The 21,904-nt window shown below is 38.2% G+C and overlaps 1 protein-coding gene across 6 annotated transcripts in view; it reads left to right on the top strand.

The window, feature by feature from the left end:
- The first annotated feature begins 4,043 nt into the window (after positions 1-4,043).
- Positions 4,044-21,904, top strand: part of NR1H4 (nuclear receptor subfamily 1 group H member 4) — a 37,914-nt gene continuing 20,053 nt past the window's right edge. The window contains exons 1-5 of one of the 6 annotated variants that reach the window (XM_068191621.1): positions 4,044-4,059; positions 4,911-5,017; positions 5,618-5,739; positions 10,925-11,065; positions 19,111-19,473. In XM_068191621.1, the coding sequence (XP_068047722.1) occupies positions 10,981-11,065; positions 19,111-19,473 (448 nt within the window). In that variant the 5' untranslated portion in view covers positions 4,044-4,059; positions 4,911-5,017; positions 5,618-5,739; positions 10,925-10,980. Of the gene's footprint in view, positions 4,060-4,910; positions 5,018-5,464; positions 5,740-6,971; positions 6,991-10,924; positions 11,066-11,870; positions 12,045-14,952; positions 15,136-19,110; positions 19,474-21,904 lie in introns of those variants that run through there. The other 5 variants (XM_068191620.1, XM_068191623.1, XM_068191622.1 and 2 more) reach the window with 5 other exon arrangements.

Here is a 21,904-nt window from a genome sequence, read left to right as displayed (position 1 = left end):
TAAGAGAACTACTTATTAATGAAAGGACAGTGCTTTCATTTACTGGAATAGATCAACATTTCTTAACAATTTTATCTCTCCAAATATTTACAAAAATGAAGGCTAACCCTTATTGAACTCAATCATTATCACACTGTAAAACATCAAAATGTCAAGAGAAAAAGAACTGTAAGAATAAAGTATATTTTTAGTCCTAGGCCTCTAGGAGAACTTCTTATCAGCTAATACTGTACCAACATGTTTAATTTAAAGCTGTGATTTCTTTAGGAACTTGTAAACTTGTAACCTCTAGAAGGGGGTAAGGGTAGGAAAGAACATGAAATATCAGTGTCTTAATTAAAATTTAAAATAATGAGAGATAATCTAATGTGGAATACCAGAACTTATTATTAGAAAAAACACATCCAAAATTTCAGTTAAGTCAGCTGGAGGGAAGTAGACCAAGTTTCCCCTACTGAAACATAACTTTTTGATGCTGTAGCTGATTCCACATATAGTCAGCTCTCCTCTTGCACCCAGGCTGCTGTAAGATGGTATCTTACATATATGGTCTCACTAGAGCATGTTGGCTAACAATTAACTGCCTGTCACCAGGGAGGAATTCCCCCTCTTAGGACAGATTGTTCTGTGGTCATTTTACCCTTCATGACATTCCACTTAAACTATGTAAGTGGCAAAGACAGATTAATTCATCAGGGCAAAAAATAAGATTATTGAATACATTTTGCCCTGCTCAGAAACTGAATAATCAGAGAGCAACTTATAATGAAGGGGTTCTGATTAATGAAAGATTTAATCAACAAACTAAACCAATCTTAAAGTAGTAATTCCTCCACTTTTGAAATGCAGGAGGTAAAAAAAAAGATTAACAGACATAAGAGATAACTTATTGAAACTTTGCAGCCATTCCTAACCAATATTTTAACCTGTACAGAAACAACCATAGCTATTAAGTTTGCTTAATTATCTTGAGATGATAAAATTTATTGTAAGCGTGCGATAATCTTGGACATCTTTCCAGAAATGAAAAGGTGAGTGTGCCTGAGAGTAAGAAATGGCTGGTTTGAGGAGACAGACTATGGCCTGTTGTATTGTGTTTTAATACCTCTGTAACAGTTCTGCAATGTTTTGCCCCTTCACCCCCCATTTTCTCCCGGTGGTTCCACCCTGAGCTTTCCCACCTTTCCCTCAATGCCAATCTCCCTGAAAATGCCCAGTCATTCCCCTGTCCCCTCCCTGGCACCCTGTCCATCACTTGGCTCCCCATCCCACTCTCCCAGAACCTTCCGCCTTGGGCATTGAGTGAGTGGACAAGGGCCAGGGGTCCCTCCCTTGAACTTCCCCCATTGGTTTGTGTGTCTGTCTGTCCTTCTGCCTTTCACTCCCCCGAATCCCCCCATTGGGTGGTGGGCGTCCCTTCCCCCTGGTTACAGCCCCGGTATTTGAGCTGTGGCGAAAGGCTCGGGGGCGCTTTCGGCCGTGGGGTACAATGGCACTTGGAGCTCCTTGGAGCTCGGATTAAACCTAAGACTTTTTCTGAGCCTTGAGTTGGCTCCCTTATTGCCTCCTCGGATGCCGTCTCTCCTCCATACAAGGCAGACAGTGCAGCGCTCTGTCTTAGCCGCTCCCCAACTCTCCTCGAGACACAGGGGAGTGTCCCCCGCTGCTGACCGTGCCTCAGCCGGGCAGGCGAAGCCAGGGAGCTTCAGGGCGGGCACGGCGGCAATGGCCCAAAGTGGTGTAGAGGATGTGTATCCTCTGGGTAGTAATGATAAAAAGGTGTGCCACAGGGATGAAAGAAGAGCTGAGGGTGACTGCATTTTAGTGGCAACCATTTATGGTCATGCTGTGAACACTTTCTGAGCTGAAACTGATGGTTTGTGTCGAGGCACAATTTAGTTTGCATGATGTCTCAGGTGTCTGCAGTAGCATTCATTCTGTGAGATGTAAGAATAGAGAAAAAGAAGTCCTTGAGCACAAGAAGATCTTGGCCACAACACCTGTCCCTTGGCCTATGAAACAAACACAGATCCAAGCTATGACACTCATTGTGACTGCTGCAAATTGGATCTTTTTTCAGAAATGCCCAGGTGTTTTAAAGGTATTGACAGCTTCAGGTGCCAGCTGGAAAAGCTGATTTATCTTTCAGCTAGACCAGACCAACTCCTTGTTGCAATTCTCACCTGTCCCACGATGCCTCCAGGAATCCCTAGGCCAAGAAGACATGTTTTCCCACTGGCAAGACAGGAAGTTTCTCCCTTTGCATCTTAGGGAACAGAGAAATTAATCCATTGGCAGAGATCTATCTGGCTTTAGCTCCTCATCCTCACCTTCCCTGTGGTAATGACTGTCTAATGCAGGAAAGAATCTGCCTCCAGTTGTGCCAGGGGTTATTGAGATTGAATATTAGGAGAATTTTCCTCACCAACAGGATTGTCAAGCATTGGAACTGTCTGCCCAGGGAAGTGGTTGAGTCACCAGTCCTGGAGGTATTCAGAAGTTGTGTAGATGTGGCACTTATGGATGTGGTTTACTGGTGAACTTGGTGGTGCTGGGTTAACATTGGAATCAATGGCCTTAAAGGTCTTCTTCAGCCTGAATGGTTCTACAGTTGTCATGTGTACTCCGTTGTTGGAGCCCCAGAAAACTGGCTGTGAGTAGTCAGTAAGCTTTTCAGCTGCTGGAAGAAAATTCTGAGCAAAAAGGAGCAAGTACTGGTTATTTTGGGGTGTATTATTTTAGTGTTTTTTATATTAAAATTTGTGATGATGCATTCATTTGGATGTGGAGAGAAGGAAATGTTGAAGGTGAACACACAGCCTACTTTTTTCTTCTTTCCTCCCTTTCTGTACTAGATTTTTCCCACCCACACTTTTGATGGCAAACTACTTCGTTGTCAGGATTTGTCTTGCCTTTCCATGAGGTACCTTGTCAATGAAAATGTGGAATGGCATTCATTTCAGTGGAGAAAAGACAGAGTAGTAAGAGGAGGAGCAAAAGAGCTATGGCAAACATCTCCTTTCATGGAGTGTGAAGTTTATGAAGTGGTATTTTCTAGGCAGACAGATTTCTAGCTCTGAATGTTGTCTATATCTCTGGTTTTGTTGCTGAACATGTATTTGGACTGGTAATGACATAGATGTAGTGTAGAACACATACTCTTTGTCAATTAACGGAAGTAATGTTAGTATTGTCTGGAAAAGTTCCAGGATGTCAGGTAATATTCTGAAATTTCAAAAATTTTAGAATGCAATGCTACCTTAGAGAAGATATTCCATTTATAAGTATCTGTGTTTGAATATTTCCTCCTTCTATTCTCTCCCCTGATGCTGTGTATGTAACACCATGGAAGATATATTTGATTTGCTCCAGTTCCTTTCTATTCAATTCTCATTTGTACATGAACCACAATAAATATGAACACCTGGCTTTAACCAGTAATGCCACATGTCATTGCTACAGGCAGCATCCCCTGTTTTGATCATATGGATTATTTCTTTGCTTTTTCCAACAAGAGCTTGAATCTATTGATTAGTGGACAGAGCACCACTTTGGCACTTGCCTCTTTATTATTGAAAATAAGGGAAAATGCTTTAATGCAACAAATGTGTTGGTGAATAGGGGCATTAAATTCCATCTCCTTTGTGCTAAACTCTTAGCTGTCTGACAAACATCCACATTGAGGAAAATGCTTTTTGGGAAAGAACATTTATTGAAAGTTAGTCTCTAGGGACTTCTAAAAAGCAGTTGCTCTGTGCCACCAACTATATCAGACCAATGCTGGGGGAAGCTGAATGATGAGAAAGAAATTTCAGATCTTTGGAGCCTACCAAGAGACCAAAACATCCGTGGCACAAAATATGGCATTTGTTGGACTTCTTGGCTCCACTTCTGCTTTTTCTCCTGGTGTGGGATAAAACCCATCACTGGCCTCAGGATGACCAAAGAAACTGGGGTTTTGGCATGCATTTTCTAGTCACCACTGGAGTGGACATATAGTGGAAAGCGTCAGATGGGCTGTTGACATGCTTGGTTGAAGAGATAACCTGTCTTCTGTGGGTAGTGCTGTTTTGGAAGAATTCTCTTACTTGAAAGTACTTTGTTGATTTTGCTAAATATGAATTTGTCAAAGAGAAATCTCATTGTTTGCAGAAGTGAGATGGTGTTCAGAGAGTCAGAAATAAGGACTGAGAGAGCCTTAGTCTTAAATGTATTTATCATGTGTCCAGTGCCTGCTGGAACGAGTTGTAGGCATAAATCCCTGGAAACAGTAGTCTCTTGGGAGTTAGTGTCTCACAGCATCATTCTCCCAGTGCTCTCTTCAGAAGTCTGTCAGACCACGAGTGTTTGGGTGGCTACCAGGTGAATTAGCAAGGGACAGAACACATAAAAGAGACTCATTATTAATAATATTTTCATGAGAAGTATAAAGAATTTATAGAGGATTTGAGTTGCCCTGGTAAAAGCTTGAGGATTAATATACTTTTTTTAAAGTATTATTTCTTTCTCTTAAAATGAGGCAAAGTGAAGGAATTTTATTCTTGGTAATTTTAGGGCCAGCAGCTCTCACTTTTCTCAGAGAAAAGACCATGTTTGCTGCCCAATGCCTCTCTTTGCTCAAGTAGGAGGCACAGCCTGTGTCTCTGTGTATTCAATATTGCTCAGACAGTGTAAATATGTAGGGAAGGATGGACATCATAGACTGTGTGGCAATCATGAACTCACCATGGGTGATGCAGTCAGTAGTCTCCTCTGACTGAAATTTGTCTCAGTACCACTGTCAGATCAACTCCTGCCCACTGGGTATGTTCAGCAATGCAAACCAGAGAATTATTATGCTTCCTGTGTAGGTGGGATGTTGAAATAAAACAGCCTCAATCCATTTGTCTTCACTTTGATTCCCTCTGCAGGGTAAATTGGGATGTGGTAGTTCAAGGTCCCCTTTCTGTCAATGACAACACATCAGCATTTTCAGATACAGTGCAACCCACTCAAGGATGTGGTTTTCCATCCACAGGTACCAATTTCTCACCCTGTGCAAACCTAGTGCATGAGTCTGATAGATTTAAAATTAGGGTCCTCAGTTTCTTGTCTAAAGCTTTATGGGATGAGCCCAAATCAAAATTATGCAATTTTTTAGAGATTGTTGCAGATACAGGAATTAAACTTTAATGTCCTCACATCCCTGTGATGGTGTAATTTATAGCCTATTTTGCTTCAGTGCTCTGTGTAATGCTCAGTCTCCCTAAAAAGTGTGAAAAAATAACAGAAATACTTAAAAATCAAGTTTATGTCTTGCAATAACATCTGGGATCTTTGGATGGGGAAGACAAGGGGGCTGAGGATGTCATAAAAATGTACATGTGCAAGGAAAGTGTTATAATTAGCAACAAGGTACTATCACCCCACTGTCTGAGTTAACTTCCCCTCTGCACTGGATCAGAGTATTAACAAGCATCTCAAATCTCTGCCGATGGTCAAGCTGGAATTCACAACATTTTAATACAGCCCATGTTTAGAGAGTTTCGCAAAGAAAGAATTGTTAATGAGTAATCCTTGTCCATTAGGGCACTGAGCCAATAAACCCCAGCTTTGATTCATTGTGTTATCACTACAGGCTTTTGCTAAACATGAAAGAAAAACAAAACAAAAATGTTCCTATGTGAGAATCATTAGGATACTGAACTGAGTGCAGAACTGTCTTACATCCTGCCATCTGCAGCCTTCCAGAAAAGAAAAGTAAGTAATAATTCCTTAAACTGATAGCTTCTTGCTGTTGTGTAGTATAAAAGTAATTTTATCACCTGAATTATTTAGTGGATGTTAATGGATTTTTGATAAAAAAAAAAATTAAAATGAATAATAATGTAAGAAGTCATTTCATCCACAAAACTGTCTCAACAGCAGGAATTGCCCTTGGGAAAAATGATAAGGTGAAAAATAAGGTCATGTTGAAATTTGTCTTTAGAAAGCTGGCTTCTGTGTGTCACTGGAACAGAAGGTGTAAGTTTGATATTGAGACTTGCAACAGCACTATCTAGTTAATTGTGTGCATTAGCTGTGAAATGATTTTCTTCTCCTTTTAGAAACAGAAAATATTTTCAATGTGATTAATGGAAGAACAGAGAAAAATCCAGAAAGGGAATTTTCTTTCCGTACTTTTTTTCTTTCACGGTTCTATGTACAGATTTCAAGTGCATCTTCCAAAGTTGAAGATTTTAGCCCATATTTCACATAACTAGGAAAAGTAAAAGGGGGTTTCAAATTTCAAATGATTACTATTTGAATCCATTGCTAGGTTTTAAGAAAATGTAATTCTACTCTGCGTGTTTCTGCCAGTCATTTATCTTCAGAAAACTATAACTGTGGCGAACATATTTCGCTTTTGTTATTTTTATTGCTATTGCTTGCGTTACAGAGAGCCTAGAGATTGGGAATTATATCGGAATTGCAGTAGTCTAAATGGTAGTCCAAAAACAAGTTAGAAGCGGAGGGCTTGCAGGTTTTTCAGATGAGACATGAAAAAGATGCTGGAGAAAGCAAGAAACACACAAATGGTGTTTAGGAGGTAATCCCAGGCAGAGTCAGAAGCTGGCCCCACTCTTTGAAGTCACTTACCTGCTTACAGAAATGTCAGTGATATTTCTCATAGAGTTTTCAATTCTACTTGGGACTTAGATACCTGCTTTGCTTCAGAATTAAGAAGTAGGAATATTCTATTTTGTTGGTTTTTTTTTCCCTGTGTCCTGTGTCTCTTTCCTGCTCTGATTTTAAACTCCATATTAAGAAATGTAACAGAAAATTTCAAATAAGCACAGTAATACATGTCCCAAACTTGCTCGTATGGTTGTTCGCATTTTGCATCAGCTGCTGTATAGTTGCCTGTCGTGCTGTGCTTGCCAAAATGACCTGAGAGCAGCAGGCTGGAAATAGAGAGCGTGCATCTTTCTAATGCTTTCAGGTCCCTTTGATACACTTTAAAACAATCAGGTAAGCAAATAAAATAGCTTCTCAAATAACTGAGGCACTGAATTAAATATTCTATGGAAAGGCTATGAGGCCATATCAAAAGCCTGTGAATGAGATGGGAATCTATCTTCCCATTGATGTTAACAATGTTTGAATTGGGCCATAGATTAATGATGTTACTGACATTTCTCTCTGAGCAATAGGCAGTCAGATGTGTGAAGAATAGGAAAATATTATAGGACAGATGGAAGGAAATGTACTTCTCTAATATTTGTGTAAGATTTTGCATGTGCTTTGATATCTCTTCCTTTGCTGAGTAATTGAAATAGATTCAACCATTCTTCTGAAAGTAAACCACAATTAGAGCTGTCATGGAGCTTTTCTGATGATCGAATGTATTTTTACATTTACTTGAAAGTGTGGGGCCATGATGCTTTCATTTTCAGTGAAGTCAGTTGATTTAACTTTAATTATTTCAGTGAAAGACTTGGCTTTGCTGACAGAGAAGCCAGGGAAAGCTTTACTATTGACCATAGCAAGGTCAGGGTAGTGCACAGATAAGAGCTCTCAATAAATATGAAACCTAGAGTTCAATTGTCTATACATACATATTTGTATACCTCAATGAACATGTATCCCATAAGAAATCTGAATAAATATTTATATACACCCATACAGTGGACAAACAAGCCCCATATATAATAATACACCTGTAAATTTTCTTAGTTAAACATAGAACATGCAAACACACATTGATTGTTCTGAAGAATGTTAAAGGTTACATGTAATAGAATTTTATGCAATTCCAAGCTCCTAACATGAAGTTGAAGACAATCTCATGCAGTTGGGCACATATTTTACTTTATACATACTGATCTCTATTTTCCTTTGCTGTATATTTTGGCCTGTGAAATAATCTCCAAAGGTGGTGGAGTAAAGTGGTTTATTTAAAAAGTTAACGAAAAATTATTTGGAAAAAAGAAGCTTTCTAATTTATCACATGCCTTTTCTTTTCTCTTGAAGGGCTCTTATTTTGGAGAGCAATATTGATTTCCTGTGCTTCTATTGCCTTTATTTCAGCTTTTACATGTCAGATGCTCCTTGTTTTTGTTGTTACCTCAGGATGGAGTATCAATCCATTATAGTGACCTACATTATTTCCCAGAACTGAACAATGTATAGAGTAAGTGTAGCTTCAATGCTCTGTACTGTGTACCTAGTGTGGGTCTTAGAGCTGGAAATCAGCACCTGCTGCTTTTAAATACATGTGGAATTGATTAAATGGATAAATCTAATTTAGACTAGATAGCTCACAGCAGGCTGGATTTAGGAGAAAATCAAAGCCAAGTATCAACCAGTATTTAATGAAGAGTTTGGTGGTCAGTGAAATTTACAGCACCAAAGCTAGATTAATTGGAAAATAGATTTCTGGCCTTTTTTATGGTGATCTTGTGCCTTGCAGAAACCCCAAGAAGATAGGAGTAATCTCTTCCGTGAAACCTAGTAAATGGTCAACATCAGCTGAATATATTAAAGAAAATGAAGTATTAAAATGGTGGGAATTGTAAAATCATCATGAACATTTGGCTTGAACTGAATCCATCCAGACAAAAATATATGTGGCAGGAGGCATAGAGTTACAAAACCTGTAATGTCCTACCATAGCCCAGATTATTACAAATATGTCCTCAAGATTCTTACTATCAACAAGGCACTATTAATAATGCGAGGGTTGGGTCTTTTTTTTTTGTGTGTGTGTATGCAAAGAATAATAGATTCTAAGAAGTCCATCTTGAGGTTAAAGATGGGCATTATACAATGATATGTTAAAAAATGGAATGTCCTCAAAGAAACAAGAAATAATTTTATAGACATAGCAAAGAGGCTACAAAAACACAGACACTTTATAAGCCTTTAGAAACATAGCTTGCCCACTTTTTTCTTTATTTGCAGCACAAACTAGCAGGATGTAGAATACAAAACTTACAAATTAAGAATCTTTGTATTGAAAGTCTGACCATATACTGGCAGTAAATACTTTTAAATAGAAGTCTTCTTGGGATAGTATTTAAAGTATTTTGATATAAATTCCAACATTCCCTAAGAAGATAAATTCTAGGCTCAGTATGAACATACAGAAATTCACTATCTCAGTGCTGATGTTAGGTGTTGCAGTGTCAGGCCCTCAAACAGGGACTAATGAGGAAACATGAGAAGTAGTAGTAGCAGTGGTGGACCAGACTTCATGTCTGGCTGTAAGGAGAGCTGATCCTGCAAGGAGCTCTAAGGGCTGCACTCCTGTGAGCTGTAAGGAAGATATTAAAGGGCTGGGACATGAGGAGAGGGTGCTGATAGTCTCTCTTCTCTGGTCTTCAACAAGAAAATCCAGAAAAATATTCATTAGCCCTCTGAAAATACCTCATTTTGATGTTTTTTGTGCTGGCATTAAAATGGTCCTGACTGGGCCGCTGCCTTCCCCCATCACAGAACACTTCTAATGGGCTGTAAGGGGAGTCCCATCCTAAGGGTTTGTCATGGGTATTTCATAAGAAATCTGTTTGTCAGGAATTTTAAGACCTTAGAGCCATGTGAGTAGCCACACATCTTGATTTCAGCAGATAACTTCCCTGGAAAAGGAGGCAGCAAGGCAATAAAATCGTTGCAAGTTAACGTGGGGTGGCTGAGCTGGTTGCCAAACCCCATCCAAGACACATGCAGTTTTTCTGCTGTTGCAAAACTATGTTTCTGTGCTAGATTTGAGACTCTGTGTTTATATGTGATTTGCCACAAGAGCCCTATCTGGTCTGTGATACAAGTAGCTTTTGACATTTCTAAGTAAACTGTTTAAATTATCTGTGGGCAGACATTTAAGCTGCATCTGTCTAATTAGAGGGCCTCTGTTTATGTTAAGAAAGAACTTAATGAATCCTTACAGACAAATCTGAATATAATTACAGAGTGTGCTTGTCACTCTCACAAGCTACTTCCCAGCCTGCTCAGCACTGGGGCCTCCTGCAGCATTCACGTTTTTATCAGATGACTTCATTTCTCCTCGAGAAACATACTGGGCCCTCACTGGGAAGCAGACTGGGCTACAGCTCTCAAATGCCTTCAGTGAGTGGAAACGTAGTCCCAGGGACAGTCCCACAGTAATAAAACCAAATAAAGAATTAAGACTGTAAAGCAAAGGAAAACAGGTTGGTGACAACTTTATGCAGAATCCTTTTGGTGCCTGTGTAAGCCCTTGAGACATCTACTTGCTGGAGCTCTATATTCTCCTTTTGGCCCTGCCTCAAATGCACTCTGGAGTTGGCCCAGTCCACCCAGGTGAGCTGGGCAGAGGAGCCCCTTTCACGCCTCTCCCAGCCTCCCCAAGGGAGAGTTGAGTGGCTGCCTGAGACCGCAGAGAGAGCGGGTGGGCGAGCCTGGTTGTCAGAGCAAGGCTTGGCTTTCTGTGTTTGTCACCATTTTTCTTGTTGAGTAATTACTTGATACAAGATAAAGAGCTGGTCCCTAGAAGTTAAACTAAAGTTTCCCATATGTGTTCTTCTGATCTAACCATAAACTTACACTTTTTCAGTAAGTGAAAGCAATTAAATGATGAAAGGGTGGTGAAAAATAATGCAAACTATTGGTATTGCATGGTAGGGGGGCTGGGCAGCATGCCTTCAGGAGATCAGGCCAGTGCTTCAGTCTGAATATTTGAATATACTTGGGCATGAACTGCTATTAATTTAAAATGAACAGAAAGAGGGCAAATAAACTATGCCACAGCAAGGAAAAAACAAACAGGCTGGATGTAGCATTTTATTTAAAGGCTGAATTAGGTTTTTTAATTTCAAGACAATTTTTGTTACAGCAAATATTGAAACAACCTCCTGCATTCTTCTTTACACTAGGTACACAAAAGTTAGTTGTCTTGTTTTAAATATTCTTTTTACTTCATATATTTCAGGGTCTCTTTTCAACCTCCTGTTTAATCAGCAATATTACTCCTGAACTGAAGAATAAATGGGATCTGAAATGAATTTAATAGGACATCATCAGCTAGCCACTGCTGATGGATTTCCTCTTGCTGAAGGTCCTCACTTGTTTGGTAAGTCACCAAATCAGGTTGAAATAGAAAGCTGTCCTATACTCAGAAACCTAGAAGGAAATGGTCTGAAATTTCAAGTCAAGGATATTAGACTGAAACGTACCAACCTTCTTGAATCTTCAATACTTATGAGAGGAATAACAAACAATAGATCTGTGGTGTTAATGCAATCATGCAGGTTATTGCTCTCATCACTGCTCAGAGCAGAAACTGTAGGTTGTTTTTGTGACACTCTTCTAGTACTGGAGATCATTTGACTAAACCAGACCTTTGTATGGAGGCTGGATGTTACCTTCATGTGAGTCACTTAAATCAAGCTGAGCAGGTATATTTCCAGTTAATCTGTAATGAAATTATAGTACAATGTATTTGCATTGCCATATTATGCAAATGTATGAAAGTAATTTCACCTAAATTAAAATCTCTGTCTTATTAAGACCATTAAATACTTTTCCTATTAACTTCAGAGGACAAGAAAATTTATAAAGCAGTCTGGAAGATTCTCCTTGCTTCGGTTTCACTGAATTTTTCAAGGCTAAGCATGAGTTTGTTAATGAGTGAAAAATTCTTGGTCAATATTTTATAAGCATGGGCAAACTGTTTTCTGATATATGTACTGCTAAGAAAAAAAAAAAAAGAGAACTGTAAATTTTTTTAGCCTTTCATTTGACAAGAGTGTGGTTCCTTCATTGCATATGTTATGATGCATTGAGAGCCTCACACACAATACAAACCCCCACGAAATGCTGCAACACTTCAGAAGTTTGCAGTCCAAATAAGACCAGAAGCTGGAAAAACTGAACACATTCCAGTTTCATCTATCTGAAACAAGAGTAGTGCCTGGGGCCTGGAAGGAAGGACTCTGGCACCCAGAGCCACTCCAGCTGCAGAGCTCCTAGAACTCAGGACCATCTCTACAAGTCAGACCATTTGCAATGTCCTGGCTCCATGCAATTAAACCACAGCATTATCACTAATGGTAAACAGAACCCACTCCATTACTGTGTGTTACTGGTTTTTATCCCTCCTTGTTTTGGAGTTTGGTTGGAGAAATGTTTTGGAGTTGTTAAAAAAATTATGCTAACAGCTAAACAACTCCTTCGCTACCTCTTAATTCCAGTGTCAGGCCACGATATACAGAGAGGAGAATGATGTTCAAATCTAGGGTGCCAAATTTTATTTCCAGTCATCTTTCAAAACTCTGGCATACCCGAGCTACTTTGGATTTTTGTCAAGAAATTTCCTCCCAGTATCTGCCTTTTTATTCATTATTTCATTAATTACAAGGAGTAATGATAAAGTTGCTTGAAAATAAAATGAAGAATGTTAATATAACATACTTTCCCTCCACGGAGTAATGGTAATCTTACTTACAAATTGTGAAGCTTTCAGAAAAGGGATTGTGTCTCTCATTAAAGGTGTTCAGAGCTTAGCACAATGGAGATTTAATTCAAACTGACATTTCTGTAACAGAAAGAAATAATGTATTAAGGAGTTGAATCAGGGGTCCCATTAGGAAGAAAACTTAGCACTCCTGCTGTGTTTCACTTAAGCTGACTTTTGTTTTGTGGGGTGTCACTCTAATATGGTGTCTTTTTTGCTTTTATAGCTGGGTAAAAAGCCTATCAGAAATAATATGCAACTGTGCACAGAGAAAGTTACTCATTGTGAAAATAAGATTCCATCTCTGCAAAACACTTGTAGGAAATGGCTTTGCCTCTCAATTCTTTATCTTTGTAAATTATTTGCAATTTTTGACATTCCATTTTGTCAGGAAGTGACTTATGGACACCAGAAAACAGAAAGAAAGCTTTTCTTTTAGATGGTCCTTATAATGCATGTTTCCTTTTGGTCTTCTCATACATTGCGGCTCACAAGTTAAAAATTGTTGGCTTACAGACATTATCCTTTATACAACCAGTCTCCTTTATTCAAAGATGCACACTCACATTCTTTAAAAGAACCTTGGATACACATTTTATTTTCACCATGCTTTATTCAGTCTGCAGAGTGTTCTTAGACCTTCAGAAGCAAATCTAATTGCTTCTCCAAACATTAGCTCCAGGTTCAGGTCTTTGAAAAAGAAATGTTGTCAGTTCTGAGTTGCCCATGCTTTGAGCCACATCACAATAAAAATTCCAGGGTAATTCTACATCCTTAGCCTCAGGACTTCTAGATGCAGCAGGTTTCAGAAAAAAAAGTTCTCTACCTTTCAGTAGATGAAAATTGTATGCTGCCATTTTAAGAGTATATGTCTAAGGTAAAGTATCTCTGTATGTCTTTGGAGTTAGTGTGTTTTAACCGTAGTTTTTCACTTCTGAATTTATGAGTCCCTGGGAAAAGGGCCTCAAAATGCAGATGAGGAAGGATCTTTAACCTAGTTAAAGTCAAGGTCCTTCCCTTGCACCCTGTCTTCCTGCAAACCTGCTTTTCTTTTTCTAACTCTCTACTCAGGTGATTCAGAAAGATTATATATTTGTGTGGCAGCTGACATATACACAGTATGTGACTCAAACTGTCATTTCTATGATAGGCAAGTAGCTAGCTATTTTCTGTGAAAGAACCTCATATAGAAGTTGCTAGAATACAAGATACTAAGTGTGAAACTTCAGATATAGAAATTTAATTATTTCTAAGAATCTGGAAAGAAAATCAACTGCTTAGTTGGAATGAAGACCTATTTCAAGGATTTTAAGTATTTCAAGTATTTTTTAATGGCCTGAAAATGCTTTCTTGTAATGTGACATTAAAATATAGCAAGACAAGAAATGCCAGCCCCACTGTATATGTCCCTAGCTGGGAAAAAGTTTTTGGGGGGAATGAACACTCTTAAAAGCTGTATGGAAAAGGATGAGGAACAATAAGGGAAAAAATGACATGTAACAAAGGGGAGAAAAAGACAATATATCTACACTTCTTAATGAAAGAACAAGAAATACCATTGAAAATTGTTGTAGACACAGCGCCTAAGAGGAGCTTAAAAGACTGGCTCCTTTTAGGTAAATCTGCATATTTTCCTGTTTTTTTTCTGGTTTGGTTTGGTTTGGTTTGTGGTTACTTGGGGTTTTTTTAGTTGTTGTTATCGTTTTGTTGGGGGTTTTGGGTTTTTTTTGTTTGGTTGATTTTTTGTTTGGTTTTTTTTTGGTGTATTTTCAAAAATAAATATTAGTAATAAAAAGTTAGTAGGGTCAAGTGTCCAAACTGATTAAACAGCTTCAAGATCATAAGCGATGTTAAATAACTTCTTGTCTTTGGTACCACCTGGCAGTTGATGCAACATCTGGCTTCATCCCTGCAGAGAAGATAATTAGGCTTTTAACTGACCCCCAAATCAAAAAGAAACAAACCAGCACAAATTAAAACAGAAAACATTAGATGCATAATAATTATTAAGAGAGCCAAACCAAAAAGTGGAAATGTGAGTAAAAAATTTAATGAGAAGGACAGATTGGATGTGGCTTTCAGCAACCTGCTTATGAGGAAGGTGTCCCTTCCTATTTCAGAGTTTGGAACTAGATGATCTTTAAGGTCCCTTCCAGCCCAAACCATTCTGTCTTGCCAGTGTGGTCTGAGCACTTTGGCCTTTTTTTGAGAATGCAGCATTTCTCCACTTGAAAAACCTGCCTCCTGTGATACTGGAGTGGTTAATCTATTGCACAGAACTACCTGACCTTACCAAATATTTATTGATAAAATATTTGGTTGTAACTAAACCACAATAGGTACAAAAATACAATGGCTAGGCTACTTGGAGGCATCCCCTCAAACTGGTAGCCAAATTTTATCCAGGTAAATCCACACTGGGAACAGACATTGTTTCCAGCATCTACAAACAAGTTGCTCGTAATGAAGTTAATTAGTAAACTATATAACCTCTGGTCTGTGTCACTCCTTTCTAATCTTAAAGAAAGTTCTCACAGTGAACAGGACACAGACAAAGCAGAATTAAGAAGTTTCATGTACATGTAGATTTTAGGAGGTAAAAAAAGGAAAAATATGGAAACAAGGACTGTGGCACCTTAAGGAGAGTATTTTTCTTCAAGAAATGGTCAGACTTAACACAGCCTAAGGTAGGATATTGCCATATTCTCCCTTGGATATTTTTGTTATCTATTCTTGCACTCTTCCTTGAAATTGTAGGATGCTAGTAGGCTTTTTACACCAAAAGATACACAAATAATTTAAAAGATAAGCAAATAATTTGTTTGGAATTAAACCAGGATTTTGATAATGTATGCCATGGTTTCCGAGTTACCTAATTCTGAATATTGTTAATTTATTATGTTCCTTCATGAATAATGAAGGAGAACCTGGGGTTCATATTTTAAACCTGCTTAGACTTTAGTTCTCTTTGTTGAACTTCATATTAGTGGAACAATAACTTTAACATAAAAATGTGATCTCATTGTAATTTCTGTAATAGAATATTTGAATAATAGAATATTGTAATAGAATATTAGAATAATTGTAATTTCTGTAATATTCTGCATAAAATCACATTTTGCTTGCACAAAATCTCAGTATCATTCTGCGACCTGAAAACAAGTTCTTTATTCCTGCAAGGAATATTTCTACAAGTCAAATATTTTTTGAAGTTTCTTGTAAAGTATTCTGTGTAAAATTTAAAGTAACAGAAGTAAAACTCTCCAATAAGTTTCAGTCACAAGTAGAAAAAAATATTTGTAAAACGATGATCACATGCATGTGAAGGTTTCACTTTGTTTTTAGTAAACTTTCAATATTTTGTAAAGGTTTTAATTGAAAAGCACTTATTTACAAAATATAAGATTTGCAAACAGAAAAAATTTGCAACTGTAACTCAACATTTGTGTGTGCTTAAGTAGTCTTTCCTTAAAAATCGGAAAGGTATCCTTCCAAAGGGAAAAAGAGATAAATGGTTAAAAATATTTAAGACCACACAAACAAAATGTCGGCGTAGTCCAATGAGCTCTCTTCTGATTTCACTTTCACTGCTTATACTTCTGCAACTGCAAAGATTTTACTGGGCTGCTCATGCTTTAGTTGCATGAGACCAGTCCATCCCAGACCTCTATTAATATATATCCCTGGAGAAAAGCTTATGTACATTCCGCTTGGTAAGATAAATTACTTTTCTTTTGTTAAGAAATTATTTGGTCCAGACTCTCATGTACAGCTCTACAGGTACATCATGGTCAGGACTACTTAAGACAAACCAAAACAAAACCAAACAAAAAACCCTCAGAACTTCAAGCTCAAGTGGGAAAACCTACATAGTTGCAAGCTAATTATCTTCAAAAATCATACTCATCTTTGAGCACTTCCCAGATTTAAGCAGTGAGTCTTACGTAGTTTTAGTTTTAGTGAATTTTACGTAAAACAAGACCATGTTCTCTCAGTCTCTCTCAAACCTGTCTGGTTTTCCTTTTCCCTTCCATTGCTCTGAGCATGTACTCAGTTCAGCTAAATTGTTTAACGCTGTGTGTGATGAAAGGAAAAAGGAGGTGATATGGCCTATTTGGCTTTTTTTTTCTTTATTTAACTTAATTAAGAATTTTTTTTTTTTGGGGGGGGGTTTGTTCGTTTTTTTGTTTTGTTTTGTTTTGTTTGTTTCCAGTGGAAGCAGAGTAGAATTAATGTTTGGGAAGATTTTTCTAAACATACTTGGAACCCAAATGGCTCCACAGTTGTTTAAATAAACCCCCAGTATTGTCTCAGGATGTGCTGCAGTCCTTTAATAGTTCTGAATTTTTTGACAAGCGCTGATATTTTTTTCTGTGGAAGGAATGCTGCCTTCTCTTCTTGCTCTTTCAGAGGCCCAAGCAGTTCAAGAGGCTGGTATACAGCTTTTGTGGAGTTTCCTGTGTATGGCAGAAAGCTAAAAATCAACAGTTTCTTCCTTTTCATTTTGGGATTGTCCCACTTTCTTTTAGCAAACTCAACTAATTACCAACAAGTAAATGAAAACTTAGGTTTTGACAGTGAAATTATTATTTTCCAAAGAGAGACTGAATGATTGTGTATCCCACAATTAACCCCAGCTTTGGTACCTAGAGTACCTTGACCAGTCTTCATGAGCAAGTCTCAATAGGTGGTAAATACAGCTAAAATAACACTCATTAAACTTATACTGGATATGAAATCCTTGCTGTGCTCACCCTTCACTTGTTTTGTCACCGCTGTTGCTGGCAGGTATCAGTGACAGCTTGCATCTGATGCATCAAGCTGAAGCATCACTTCTTGGCTCTTTCATAGAGTCCCCAGATGCCCTCTGTGTGTCCATACTCTGTTTAAATGGCATAACCTTGGATTTGGGGAGTGCCTTCTGCTACTTTGCTACTGCGACTCTAGCACTTGGTGCCTGGCCTCTTCCAAAGTAACAAAATGCAACCATAATTAAACTAATTGCTGGTAAAAAATGGCACCATTATTCTCATTTGATTTTGTGTCACATTTTTCCAGACATACATCTCGCTGCTTATTCTGGAACTGGCACCTCAACACTTGTTACTGGCAACGATGTGCTGCGGGCAATAATAGAGCGACCACACAAGCTCAGAACACTTGCATGGCTTCTGCAGCATGGTAAAATAGGAAGGACAGAAAACTGCAGAGTGAGAGTGTGAGACCTTGAAAGTGAAAAAGCCAGTGTAATTAAAAGGTTCATTTCTGGCACTAACTGAAGTGAGACAAAGGAGAGGGAAGGATCCCCCAGGATAGATTTTAATTATTTTTGGCATTACAGATGTTCCCTCTTCTTAACTGTTGGCGTTTCTTCATTGTTTTTGATTCCTCACAAAAGAAGGACACTTGTCTGGGATCAATTTTATGTCAGCAAAAATGTTTTTGGAGTTCTTCTGAAGTACTATTAAGTGATGGTCACCAATGAGCATTAATCCATGATTTCCTTGTAAATACTGCTGTTGATTCAAATAAAACTGGACTGGTCATCTTCCTGGAAATATGCGCTATTTTTCTCAGACTCTCTTCTTGGAACTATTGAAGGAATTGAGTCAGAGTTTTCATGAAACAGCGAGATGTGGCTCTCTCCAACAGAAAATAAGAAATAGTTTGCAAATAACTTTTGAATTCAGCTTTTCAGTTGTTTGATGTGGACTTGATTTTACCTGCACCATCCAGGGACTGCTGGATGTTGTTGTGCTTGGAGTACAGAAATGCAATGAGGGTTCAGTTGTCTGCAATTTTAAATATGCTATTTAATAAGCAAGGTTATGGTAGCCTCCAGATACGTGCTGATCCTGACAGGAAAGGTTGCCACTCCCTGTGCCGCTGCCAGGTCTGTTGCTGGCTCAGAGGTGACTAATACTGGCTTACAGGGTTACTTCCTAAGAGAGCTTCGCAGCTGCACTGAATGGCACAGGCTTGTAGGGGCTGGGGACCAGGCTGCAGAGGCTGGCTGGCCACTTGAGGCTGGATGGTGAGAAGGTTGCATTTCACCACTTACATTAGGAATATCTTTCTTGTTCTTTCCTGGTAACCTCACTTTCCTATTTCAAGGAAGGAACCTTTCTTATTATCTTCTTGAACTTACTTCATGTTTTCAGTCTTCTAATTAAGCCTCACCCTTGTCATTTTTCCCTAGTGCAGTTTTTGTCTGTCATGATGTATGCATTCAGAATTAATACAAATTAACATGATGTTTGAGTCTTGATTTAGCCTTCACCAATACCATGGGTTTTTTGCCATTTTCTTGGATTTCTTCCATTCTGCTTTTAGGCCTAATTTGGATTGTTAACTTCTCTGGTGTGGGGTTGCTCTTTCTTATAAACTGAACAATTATATGTTACCTGCACAATATTTTTCAAGATTTTTTTAGTGTAACTGCCAGTGCCAGACATTTCCACCAATTATAAAGGAGTGTCTGAGAATGAATAAATTATTTTTAAAACTTCTTGCAGTGTATTTGTGTAGCAAATCTGAGTTTAGATAATGAAGTCTTTGTTTTGTGCCTGGTTTTTGAGGTAGATGTCTGGAAGTGCAAACTTCTCTGGTAACTACAGTTTCATGATAGTAACAGAAACTGGTTTTGCATTATTATTTTCCAGGTGTCCTTTCAGAACCAATGAGTTCTCCAGTTCAAGAGCCCGATGTGTCACCTTATGCGCAGTACAACAATGTGCCATTTCCCCAAGTTCAGCCTCAGATCTCATCGCCACCTTATTACTCCAACCTAGGCTTCTACCCTCCGCAGCATGAGGAATGGTACTCCCCTGGGATGTATGAACTCAGGAGGTTACCCTCAGAGACCTTTTTCACAAGAGAGACAGAGATAATGGATATCCCTGCAGCCAAAAAGCCTAGACTGGGTCACTCCACAGGAAGAGGGAAAGGAGAAGAGCTCTGTGTGGTGTGCGGTGACAAAGCCTCTGGGTATCACTATAATGCCCTTACTTGTGAAGGATGCAAAGGTAGGATGAAATCAGTTCAGCTAATGGGCACAGCAGCTTCTTGGGAATTTTGAGTTTGGTTTTTTTTGTTGTTGTTGTTGTTTTTTTTTAACTTTTCTTGTTAATTTTATCCAAATCATTAAACATATTAGATTCTGTATTTGGATCCTCTATACCCTGTTCTGTATTTCTCCCAAGGCAGACTGGCAGTGTTTTCTACCATTGCCCTATGGTTATACAGCATAATGGGCCAACCTACAGTTCTCGAGCACCATTAGCTTTTGGTGAACTGCAGGACAGCTTTCTGTGGAGACTGGCAGCCTGGCTCTGCTCTCTGTGGAAGCTGCTCATGCCATTCTCTGCCTGTGGAAGGAACATGCCCATGGAGGCCCCTGGGAGTGGAGTGCTAGGTTGCCCTAGAAAATAGCTAAAACCAGCCCAAGTGCCTCATGTCGTGTGCATTGAAGGGAAGTAAAAGCTGTCAGCCCCCACCTGCAGGCTGTTCCCAGGGATTCTCTTTTCCCCAGCTTCAAAAGGATATGATGGCTGTCTTCAGGTTTGTGAAATTGAAGGACTTCTAGTTCTATACTTTCTTCTAAGGGTAGCCCCTATCTCTAAGGAGGGAGCCTCTTCAGGGAGAAGGTTGTATCTGTAGGACAAATATCCTGCTTCTTAGAAGAATATTATTCACATATTATTATCAGGATAAATGCAATGTAGAAAATCATTGCTGTTATGGTAAACATGATTGTCAGATATTTTAGCAGAGAGGGACAAGAGGTTATGTCAACTATCATACCTGAAAAGGTATAATATATCTGTGATAGGGCTGAGGTACATTATGGGCAGAAAAATACTGCCCCATTTTTTCATCCTGTTCTGTGAATAAATATTTCAATAAAATTTATGTTTTATGGATAAAGACTAACTCATGGTCACTACCAAATTACTAAAATATCTTAATGTGGAATTCACTGTTATAGACAGTGAATTCCTGGACCTAATGTGGGGACTTTTCTTTATTTATCACAAAATCATTTATGAGGAAAATAGAGACCACAATAGCTGAACACACTAAATATGAACACAGTCAAGGCTCACACAGTTTATTTCAAAAATTCCAGTAAATAAGATATTCATTTCTTTCTGTTGTCTGAGTGAATAGTCTCCAAGTCAAAAACTGTGAATTAACTCATATTAATACTGTCATTATAAACCAGGTTAAACTCAATTTTGATGTGACAATTCCAAGTAATGACATTTTAATTCTGTTGGTAAGGTGTTCCTCCTCTTTATTAACTTCAACATTAAGTGTGTAAGAAACTTTTTAGACTTAAATTACAAACTTTGAAATTTGTATAGAATGTTTCTAGAAGAGAGTTTCAAGCTATCAGGTAAATATTCAGACTAAAGCCCATGGTGAAAGGAAAAGTGCATCCACTTCCCTACTGATTCAGTTTGAATCACTCTATGTAACCATAATTTTACTGCTTTATTGGGATAATCTATTTTATGTTTTTGTTCTGTTTCGTGACTGCAACACCAATTAAGAAGAATAGTATCCTTGATCAAACATAGTAAAAGTTGAATTACTTGAAGATAATGGATTCTGTTTCTACAATAAATTTTTAAGATGACTAAAGTACCAGATGATACAGTGAAGAGATGTGCTGAGGACAGTAATTCTGTCTAACAAGGCAAAGCAGACACTATGTTGTCTAGATCTCTTGATCATTCTTGTTATCTGTGGAGTTTTTCACATGGATATATATTACCTTCAAAACACGGAGACCAAAATTAGGCTCGGCACTTCAGTCGTGCTCTTATCAGTGCAGTATAATAACTACCTCACGTGTCTGTGTCTTGAACCTCAGTAGGAGATTATCCCTTCTTTTGGCAACAAGACTGCTAATTCATGCTCAATGTGTGTCCAAAATAATATACAGGTCCCTTTCCATAGGACTAGTGCTCACATTGCAGCACCTCTGCTCCATTGATGCAGTGGATGTTCTTATTCAAAGGAAGAAGCTTTGCACATATTTTTATGAGATTCAATCCTCTGTGATGAATATATTAGGGTTTTTAATTATTATTATTATTTCTTTCATGGGTAATGCATTCAGCAACACTTTCCATTCTCTTTGGTTTTCTTTCTTGGGCAGATGGAACTATATTAGGATCTTATCTATTGTCCTCATGAGAATATTCATTTGAATATATTGGCAGGAGTATATACTGATATATATATATATATATATATATATACACATATATATATTTCTTAATACATTACCATTACCATTAAAAAATATGTATGAACTATTTCATTAGTATTTTACATAATATTTACAGCACAAGGAGCAATACACTGTGTTTAATCTTGCTACTGTGGAGACCATTTCTGAAACAATCTTTGCAGACTGACATCAAAGACATTCTGGTACAGCCTCAG

The sequence above is a fragment of the Anomalospiza imberbis genome, chromosome 5 (assembly GCF_031753505.1).
Source record: "Anomalospiza imberbis isolate Cuckoo-Finch-1a 21T00152 chromosome 5, ASM3175350v1, whole genome shotgun sequence".
NCBI classification, from domain to species: domain Eukaryota; kingdom Metazoa; phylum Chordata; class Aves; order Passeriformes; family Viduidae; genus Anomalospiza; species Anomalospiza imberbis.
This window is presented reverse-complemented; position numbering and strand designations above follow the sequence as displayed.